Consider the following 10,699-nt stretch of genomic DNA (forward strand, 5'->3'; position numbering starts at 1 on the left):
ATTCATTTTTCTGAAGATTACTAAAAGATCATGTTCATATATTATTTACCTAGCAATTACTTAATGAGAAGTTTTAAATTCATTATTAGTAACTAGAACAAAATGTACTTTTAAAATCAATGACAATTTTAAACAAAATGAAATTAGTATGCAATCTGCATGTAATAGATAGATCAGTTTAAAAAAAATACTAGTCACCTGTAGATGTATTCCCTCCAACAAGCATGTAGGAACAGTTTATCATCTGGAAGATCTCAAATATCTCATTTACATTAGAAACTTTGTACCACTGAGATCCACCCTTGAGATCGAGTTTCAATGACGGCAAGGCGAGCGCAACCTCTAGGAACTCTACATCACAGTCATTCTCGTCCTCACAGTTATATGAGGCTCTCTTCTGGTCTCCTTTGCCCTTCCCATGACACATGCTACCACTTTTTGGACATACTTTCATTAAATCCTGGAACCAAAATATGTTGAAATTCTTCCCAACAAAATGAAAAATATACAAAGAAAATTACCATACAGTTAAGAATTAGCGAACGGTACATATAATAAAATGAACTGAATAAATATGTTTGTACTGTTAATAGTGGATTATGTAAAATAATTTTTTATCGATTGAGATCATACATGCCTCAATATCTGCCACCTTCTGCTCCAACTGACTGCTTTTATCAGAAGCAAAAGATTTGAAAGCATCAAGGATCGGCCTATACCCAGTACAACGGCAAAGGTTCCCAGAAAATGAGTCCTCAATTTCTTTCATGGTAGCATTGGGGTTTGATGCTAGTAGGCTGAAAGAATAATGCGAGTTTCAGAATAAAGCTGCAATAACATTCAGTTATTCAATATGTTTTAAAAGCTATTGTAATTCATAATGTTTTATTACGGATGAATCTGAAGGAAACAGGATGTTTTCCGGACATTTTCCATCGTTCAGTGATACAATGCAATCAGTTACACGACGTTTCAAGATCTGCAATCTGATCTCTTCTTCGGGTAAATGATTAAACTAATGCATGACTACAACTTAGGTTGAAGTAAAAAAAAAAAACCAGTGCATTGTGACACACAGGAAGTCAGGAACCACAACAGCCATGCTGTGTGTATTCTATGCACACTAACCCTAAAACATGCATTTAATAAAAACTGAACACTAATTATTAAAACTGGACTACAGAATACAGGTCATAAAAGGTCATTTTTCACATACAATTTTCGAAATTCATAATGTAATATGATGGAGCCCTATGATATTTTTCAAACCAAAGTAGAAATATAATGAGCATATTATTTCACTATTCACTGTTGATGAATAAATAAATAATTGGTTCTATTTCAATTTCTAATTATTTTTTGGTTCCATAGTTTAGTTTATGTTGTTTCACTGGCCAAGACACATGTATGGGTTTTTGAATCCAACATTGATTAAAAACCTCTGGAGATATAAGTGATTGTAATTTTTATAACCCGATCAATAAATCTTAAGAAGACTGCTTTGATCAAAATGTATCTAATTCCGTCGCTTGTATTCTGATTCTAGTATAAGAGAATGAGTGTGTCAACCCTTTGCATTCCAATAACTGCGGTAAAGATGCCATACACAATACCAAGTGAGCGAAGCGGTTTCAAATGCATTATGTGCAAACATGATCAGCTATGTTAAGTAGTGTAGGTTTTATACAGCGCAGCGTTTAAATAGTATTTACAAAGCATTAGTTGGTTTATTCGTTACTTATGCAATCCAAATTAAAAAATAGATAGTAACGTATTTGCAATCTTTATTACATTCTGATAAAATTTTGATGGAAACAAATATTTCTGCCTCTTTAATTAACCTTAGTTAAAGGTGCCAACAGATGTTAAGTACCGGTTCACTTTGGATTAAGAGTTGTTAATATTGTAACTATTACAAAGTCGTATATCTTTATATTCCAGAATTCTTAAATATTTCAAGAAGCTATTCTCTTCATTAAAACCTTTCTTCAACTTCAACGGATGTATTACAAAATTGGGTTAGCGCTTCTCGAGATTAGTGTTTAGTAACACATTTAGCAATTTATTTTTATTTATAAGAAGATAAATCATATTTCAAGATAGCGGACTGTTACATGTAACTTTTTACCTGTTGTAATGCTAGGCAAAAATTGCATTGTTTACAGCATTATTAACCTGGCATTAAACTAGTTACAAGCTTATAACTACGTTATTAACTGGCAAATTTTTGTGATCTATATGCTAAAACTTTTATTATTCTTTGAAAATTTAATTACGGTTCCTCATTAGTTTTTAAGATAATAATCTTTGAAATCGTAAACTTTCCGCCACTATGCATACATATATACGCCACATTTTTGGCGTATGCTTACCTTGTAAATAATTAATGGACAATAATTATCCACACCCTGCAGTTCAGCCGTGTGTCTACGTTCGCTGCATCAGGTACAGTCCTAACGTTATTTATAGCATTGTCTGGCCTATTGCTGCTACTAGGATATATTTCTATATTTACGACTGTAAAATAATTAGGACTGACGAGTTGTACGTTCTACTTTACACATTTCAACATAACGATTAATCGAATTTCCTTTTCTCCTACCGAATAGATTCAAAATCTATTGAAATGAATGCATAAAACAAAGATCAAAATATTCCATTGACAAGTACACTCCATACTTAACACATGTTTCCACTTTATAAAGATGGTACTAGCCATATCTTTATTTGACCGATATTCTTTGATTCCATTACACATTTGGCTGAACGAGACATTAGTGTGCTTGCAGGAATATTTAATTCTATGTAAATTTTACGGTAGCAACATAATACGTTACAATTACCTGTACATTGCCATGATCCACCCTGGGGTACAGTAGCCACACTGGGTACCGTAGAACTGTGCCAACCTTGTCTGGATTTCGTGGTAACCTTTTTTTCTACTCCCAATGCCTTCCACAGTGGTTACTTTAAGTCCGTGGCAAGCGTAAACAGGAAACATGCACTAACATGAACATAATGTATTACACGTTTGCAAACTCAACGAATTAAGGATGGGCATGGCGTTCTTTGGATGCATATACACTTACTAAAAGAAAATATTATCTCTTAGTAAATCAGGAATGTAACAGGTTTTCTTAATGCAAACATTCCAACAGGTTGATATGTAAAGAAGTTTGTCTTGTTCATGTCACTGTTTATAAAAATTACGAATTTATAGTATTTTAAAAATATTTAAACGTTTTAGAAACACTTTGGTGCTCAATGTAACTATTACTTTTGTCGTTTGGAATGTCATACTTTGGTTATCCTCGTAAGTTTATTTAATAAGTGGAGATCATCTATTTATTTTTCAATGATATTTAACCTCAATATTTGGTAACTTCCAGTGTAAATACAAAAATATGAAAGGTCATAATGACGCCCAATCTAAGATAGTGATCTTTAAATATGATATATTGATTGAAATTTGATTTTAGAGACTAAGATCATTCCTTAGAAGAACTTCCTCTACCCAAATCGAAATTGAGGACTTTTCTTGGCATATTATGTAATAAGAACTTGAACTCGAAATTGGTTCTAAAATGTTTACATAGTCATCATACACCACTCTTGCAAAGTTGCCATGAATTTAAATTTAAGTTTTTCTTTGTGATTTTATGTATTATGATAAAAAAACATGTTTAAGAAACTTAACCTTCTTTTCCGATTATTCTCTGAAATAATGGATATATATTGAACTTTATTATTTTGCTCCATGTGTATTACCAATATGTAAATTTAAAAACCAAATCACTTTTAAAACTGTTTAAAATATGTTAATAAAATATGTTCTCACTTAGCAAAATATTGATTGTTGTTTCTCTTAAGCAAACGTTTTGTACATTTTAATTACTTCCCTAAATCCAAATAGTGATTTAACGTTTGAAAAATATTTAAAAGAATCGTCTTCTTAAACAGATTTAAATCGTATTCTTACAATAATAGTTTTCAAAACAGTTATAATTAATACGTAAATTTTTATAATTTTTTTATATTTTCACATAGATGAATATGAGATCTAAATATAATTCCAACAATTTTTCAATCAATTTCCTTCAAATTCCTAGTAAATATCTGAAATAATACTTAACAAAACCACTATTAAATGTGAAAAGTATAATCGAAACATCACGGCAAAAAATTAGTAAACCTCTATTTCTCAAATAAAATTCTTAAATTTTAATAATTAAATTAAGAAAAAGTTTTTAACTGACTAACCGAGTTGACTGAGACCACCCTCTCTTGGCCAGTGACAGGATGTTTAAACTGCAAACTGACAACACAAACCCCACATCCTCCTTCTAGACACATGAACTTGGTGCCCTTCAGCTTGGCGCACTCCCTTATGTATGTGTTGAGAGATGTGTTTCCGGGAACTGTGGATACTGTAACAGTTGTCGGTGGGTTGGGATTTTATTTTATTTCACATGAAGTGTACATCGTAGACTAATGTTAAGATTAAAATAAATTGCAATATATGCTAGCATAATCTATATATTGTATTTTGCAGGTTTTATACTACCAGGGGATCTGTAAAATTGATGTCATTTATTTAGCATTTATTTTTTTATTTGAAAAGGTAAAATTTAATCAAAGTTACAAAAAACTAATAGAAAGCTTAATTTTTGAATGATTTTAACATGCATAAAAGTATAATAGTTTCTTCAATTAATATAACTACAAGACGAATTATGTTTAAAAAATCAGTTAATTTGCATATGGTGTATTACGTTTTAACAATTATTACAATTTGACGAAAACAAATAGAATTGTTATTTCTTATTATTTTCCATCTATAAATTCAAGATATTTTGTTCAACATCTAAAAGGCATAATATTAGTCCAATTTTAGACAAAATCTGTGAATTGTAGTGTCTAAAAATTATGGATTTCCAGTGGAATTTATTACACACCAATGAGCATTTCTAAGAATTGCAAATTTTTGTATTCGCTAAATCTCGAAACACATACTGCCAAAGAAATAAAATTATTAATTTTATACTTAAACATTACTTTTTGCTAAAATGCTGTATAAGGGGGGGGGGGTAGAAAGTTAAAAAAGGTCTACGCTACATCACTGCTTCATCAGCAATTCAAATATATTACAATATTATTTTACAATTATTTTGGAGATTTACAACTTTCCAAAAGAAGATAGTCAATAACAAGTAGCAATCATATAATTACCTATCTGAAGCTTTCCATTCAGAGTGAACGAGACAAAGTTGTCCCCGTACCTGTAAAATAAGTAATTTCATTGTAGAAGTTGTCATTCGCTTGCACATGTCTATATATCATTCTACATAATTTTAAACATGTCATTCTTCAGATTATGTTAACTATGAAACATTAGAATAATATGTTAACTGTTCTCACTGAGTTGGTTGCATCTTTCGTAACAGAATTTGTGTACATGCTCATATTTACTGAAAAGAAAATTCTTAAGGTTAATCAAATAATTTTTATCCAGTAAATCTGTTTTTAATTTTTTACAACATACAGTATAACATATAGTAAATGAGATATCATTAACCATTCCAGTGGTAATGTCCTTTAAATTCTCTGTTATCAGTGTGAAGAATATGTGAGTTTTGTTTTATTAAAAGCAATAATTGTGCAATCTAAATTTTAGCTCCTACAAAGTAACGAATACAATGAATTCTCAAATCTCAAACGTAATAAAAGCTACAATAGTAATCCTTTAAGTATCATCTAAACTAAAAATTTAAATGCTCTATACTGTGCAAACACATACATTTTACATAAAATTTTACGAGTTATCAAAAATAATTATTTCCGAATGTGTTAGATTAATTCACTGCAGGTTAGAATGAAAAATTAATGATTTTAACTAATCCTTTTAAGTAATTCATTTTTTAATTGCGTGTTTTTTTATATAAATACACAAATTTTAGTTGAACTGGGAGTAAGTAGATCAGTGGATTAGATTAGTAAGGGTTTACCGTATAAAGAGAGATACAATCATTAGGGAGATTGAACGTGATTAGGGGATAGCTAATACACACGTGCTAATACACCTGATACAATAATCAGTCCCTTAAGCTCTACGAACCCATCAACGCTAAAATAATAATTATCAGTATGCCTACTTATGTTTGAAACATTTCATACGTTTCAATCATATTACATCATAATTTTTTAAACTGTTGTGCAAAGCGCCATACAATATTTAGTATTTTCTAAAAATTCACAATATTTTGTTATTATGTAACACAAAGTTTTAACTGATTTGGTTACTATTCACTTTACAAGACATATAGGTTATTTTAAATACTAAGCCATCAGATTAAATAAACCAGCTTAAACCTGGTGGTGGTACGTTCACCAAGAGATTAAGTTGTACATGGGTTTTAGTTGGCCAAGGGTTTAACACACAAAGATATTCATTAAGTGTTTAAAATAACGTGCCGTATGATGAAGTATTATCTGTCAAAATAATAAATATTTTTAAATGATAATTTATTTTGAATTTTAAGTTATTTGTTGCTTATTTAGAAGTTTATGGTTGAGAACGCAGGTAATTCGATTTCAAAATAGAATGATATATTATTAATATAATACTTCACCTATAAGTGTTTAGGGGTATAAGCTCATGTATGAATCTCAATTTGTGTCTTATGAATGTACACGATTTTAAGGGTTCTAACTCCATTTCAAATTAAATCCATCCTTTATTCAAGTGTCCAAACGTAAGGCTTCATGCCTTATAAATAAACATTTAGTAAATAACATTTCAATTAATTACGAGATGAAATTATTTATCTCCTAGGGGACGTTTATAGCTGGACTCTTGGCAGCCTAATACAAATAAAGATGCGATGTAAAAACTATGAAATCAGGCTACTGTAGTATTTAATTTATAAAGATGTTAGTGTTACACAAATGTTTTACTCTCGAGACCCCATTACATTTTGCAGTTCTGTACAAATATAAGGCTGTTGAATTGATGTTTGTGTAAGTTGTAACAAAACAATCACAGACGCAATACATTTCACGTTATCACCACAAACATAATATACCATAACATGATACAACGATAGTACTCGTAAGTGCAATTATAAAGATGACAAGTAGTTGTCATAATTCTCCAAGAGAACACGTCTCTCAAGGCCAACTTCCGTGGGATGTTTGTTTTAGTATGATAATTTCTTTTCAACAGCAATAACGATTGTCTTTCAAGGTTAAACGCACAAGAACATGTACTCGTGTTTTAGCTTTTCTGGAAATAAAAATCTCTAGTCTCGAGCCGCTCCCAAGTTTTAGAATTTCTTTAGCAAATTCCTAAAAACAATAGGTGAATTGACTTTCAAACTAATGAAATAAATTATCGTTCTACGTTAAAAAAACAAATCTATTATTTTTTATGATATTACAAGTAATTTGGGCTAGTCACTAATTTTGTGTGTCAAGGAGTAATACCAAATTTTTAATTGATTGTAAAAGTAATATTGCTCAGGACAGAAACTATTTCCTATGTTCATGTAGAATTTGCGAACGGATTAAAAGAGATATTCTTTACCTAAAGGTGTTTGCTAAGAAACCATTTCAAATATTTCGCAGTAAAAATTTACAAAACTCTCGAGAAATTATGACTTCAACATTTTCCAACTATTTACAACTATAAGAAAGGAGATGTTGGTTCTTGAGATGAACTTTAGTAGTCTTTGGGCTACAGGTGTACACTAAAAAACAGTTTCTAAAATGTCACAATTTAACAACGTACAGGTTTTTTCGGGCATATTTACCGGGGCTCTAGCTCTTATGAGGTCCTTGCCGTGCCCCACGAGACGGCTATTTGAAATGAAAGTGTCGGCGGATGAGATAGCTCTATCGATAACTGTGATGGTTTTATAGACTAAACTTTTCATATCGTTCATTACAATTTCTATAGTCTTACTTTTTACTTAATAATCTCGATCTAGTTTATTTATATCGTACATTCAAGCGGAAAAGTCAATAATAATAGTTTCTGTGATAAACAAAAAATACCTCAACACTTGATACAAAATACGAATTATCTTAAGTTGAGAATAAAAATTAAATTAAAAAGGACGTATTTACAGATTGATCTTTCCAAACTGAGTGTATTTTTAAGAATATCTCCCTATCAACGGTGTCAACTCTACAGTGTGGGTATCAAATCCATTTAACGAAAAAATGCATCTACACGTTGAAGTTAATGAACAACTGGTTGAATTCCAAACAGACACTGCGTTAAAGACTGGACTAAAAACGAATCGTTTGCAAGAGTTTTAGTGTTATTTCGAAAAAAATTAACTCACTAATAGCCAAGAAAGCGTTGCTTGTGTTGATACCTTTTGCTACTTTCTACCTTTGTGAGGCAGGCTTCTCAGCTGTGACAGTTACCAATTAAAAACACAGACAAAACTTTTGAAAAAGTATTGCAGTTTCGAACAAGAGTCCAGATTTTGATGTAGGCCTACTAATTAAAGGAAAATATCTCATCCCTCACATATACATTTAGCAAATATGTCCGATTTGCCAGTGTGAAACTTAAAACGAAGATTTTTTCTTAAAACTTAAGAACTGTGATGAATTTGAGTAAATATAATCTGCCCAGCTACCATGCTAATTGTTATGTAGCAATCATTGAATTATTACAAAAGTATATTTAAAATGTTAAACCCTTTGTACTTTACTTGCTTCCCTCTATATATTTACTTGTACCATTCCAAGTCTAACAATAATATAATAATAGTGTTCTTCTTTAAAATGAGTAATATTGAATAGTGCATAGGTTTACATAATTTATTAAAAACCCAGTTTTTACTCGATATTTTTATGATTGCTAATTTGCAATAGGCATACAGGAAATATTTTACCGACGTGAATTAATTATTATTTTAATTATTAATTCATAATACTTTATTGTTTTTCTTCGTCGACTCTATAGAGATGAGCTGAGGGGTTGAGGCGCCGAGGAAAGTATTACAGACCTAAAGGGAGCCTTGGGTCCAAAAAGTTTGGGAAACTGGTTTAGCGTCTTAGAGAGGTCTCAGGGATTCGGTTCTGTCATGCATCTTCTTTACAAAATCAAACTATAACCCATAGTGTTTAAAATTCTTGAACCAGTTTTACTTTCTGTTGAGTGCATATAGCTTGTATATTTCAAACTTCAACGTTCTAGGCCGTCGGGAAGGTAAACAAATTGTGGGGTTTCTATTTATTGTTCGTAACTCCATTTAAAAGGCCTATCTGACTTTTATGTAAATGTTTTTGCTTTTTTTATTTAAGGTGTGGCACGTGTGTGTGAAATTTTATTTTTCTATGTCAGCTAGAAATCGGAAAACAAAAATATAATTTTTAAAGGGGTTGCAACTCTATTTCAGTCCCTTTCCATGACAAATATTTTCTTCTTCTGGCCAAAGCATGAGGTACATCTGTTAAGATTTCATCTTTCTGTGATAGTGGAAAGCTGAAAACCAAGAGTATAGTTAAATTATGGGGTTTTCTAGGCTTGCAACACTATTTCAACCATTATGAGACAAGACATGAAAAAAAACTAAATTTTATAACAATAAAAACCTAAAGTGAAATGGAAAAACAAAAATATATCTTTTCTAGATTATAAATATATTTTGAAATCCCGCTTCAACTATTATGGGTTTTGATAATCATTAGAAATATTTTATTTGTCTATTGACAGCAGAGCATTATGTGTGAAATTTCATCTTCCTATGACATCAAATAGTTAAAAAGCAGAATATAGATAGTAAAACACCAAGTAGAAAGTTAAAGAAAGCTTTTACAGTGAAAAATTTAGCCGATTCTAATAATATTATATCCATTAATGCCATTATATGAAGTATTTAGATGTTTAATGAGTGTCCAAAAGATTAGTAAAAGTTCAATTTGTTTATAGTTTATAGTAAATGAGACATAAACATGTGGTTTTTAATAAATTGTAGTAAACTATATAAACTGTAATGGATACTATATGAATATTATGAGAGAATTACCTTCGCTTCTTTAATAAATTAAACAAACGTCATACTGAAAAATTTACGGGAAAATTAAACTTTATATGTGTTGTGTTAAATTGAGTGATCTAGTATTAAATCCAAAAATTTAGACTATTGTAGCATAATAACCTAGTTACCTGGAAGAGGACGCCATGATAATGGAGACTGTACTGATAGTGATAATAGTCGATCTTCACATTCTCCACTATCTTTCTCTTCTCCCTCCACTTCCATAATCAATTTCCCCTCAGACATTTGGACCGTTTTTTACCAGTTTCCCATTACTTTCTGATTGTTCTTGCCACATCAGGGTCGTACTCAAACATACAATACAACGTTCATGCATCTTTCATTCATTTTGCAATTTTCCACCTACAGCATAGAAGTCCATCTCCTTTTTGGGCGATATCCCAGTCAAATAAACAGTAAATTGGTAACATTATAAAATGCTCGCTTTCGTAAAAACTTTTAAACGAGTTTTGAGCATCTTAAGTATTGCGGAATCAAAATTTAAAAAAACTAGAGGACAATTATTAAAAACTTATTATGAAGAAAAATAGACGATGTCCAAAGAAAATTTATTTGAAAATGTTCCGTACTTATTATAAGGCAACTTTATATTAAATTGCTTGTAATTGTTAATGTAAATTCGT

General features: G+C 30.6%; 1 protein-coding gene across 1 annotated transcript in view; it reads right to left on the minus strand.

Annotated features, from left to right (window-relative positions):
* The window catches only part of LOC124365448 (xanthine dehydrogenase 1-like), a 48,055-nt gene extending 37,836 nt beyond the window's left edge, over positions 1–10,219 (minus strand). The window contains exons 1-6 of the mRNA XM_046821430.1: positions 10,184–10,219; positions 5,230–5,279; positions 4,261–4,427; positions 2,844–3,004; positions 638–797; positions 199–460 (exon numbers count right to left, since the gene is read on the minus strand). Coding sequence (XP_046677386.1) covers positions 199–460; positions 638–797; positions 2,844–3,004; positions 4,261–4,427; positions 5,230–5,279; positions 10,184–10,200 — 817 coding nt within the window. The 5' untranslated portion in view covers positions 10,201–10,219. The remainder of the gene's footprint in view (positions 1–198; positions 461–637; positions 798–2,843; positions 3,005–4,260; positions 4,428–5,229; positions 5,280–10,183) is intronic.
* Between the last annotated feature and the right edge of the window lie 480 nt (positions 10,220–10,699).

Source organism: Homalodisca vitripennis, chromosome 6, assembly GCF_021130785.1.
Source record: "Homalodisca vitripennis isolate AUS2020 chromosome 6, UT_GWSS_2.1, whole genome shotgun sequence".
Classification (NCBI taxonomy): Eukaryota; Metazoa; Arthropoda; class Insecta; order Hemiptera; family Cicadellidae; genus Homalodisca; species Homalodisca vitripennis.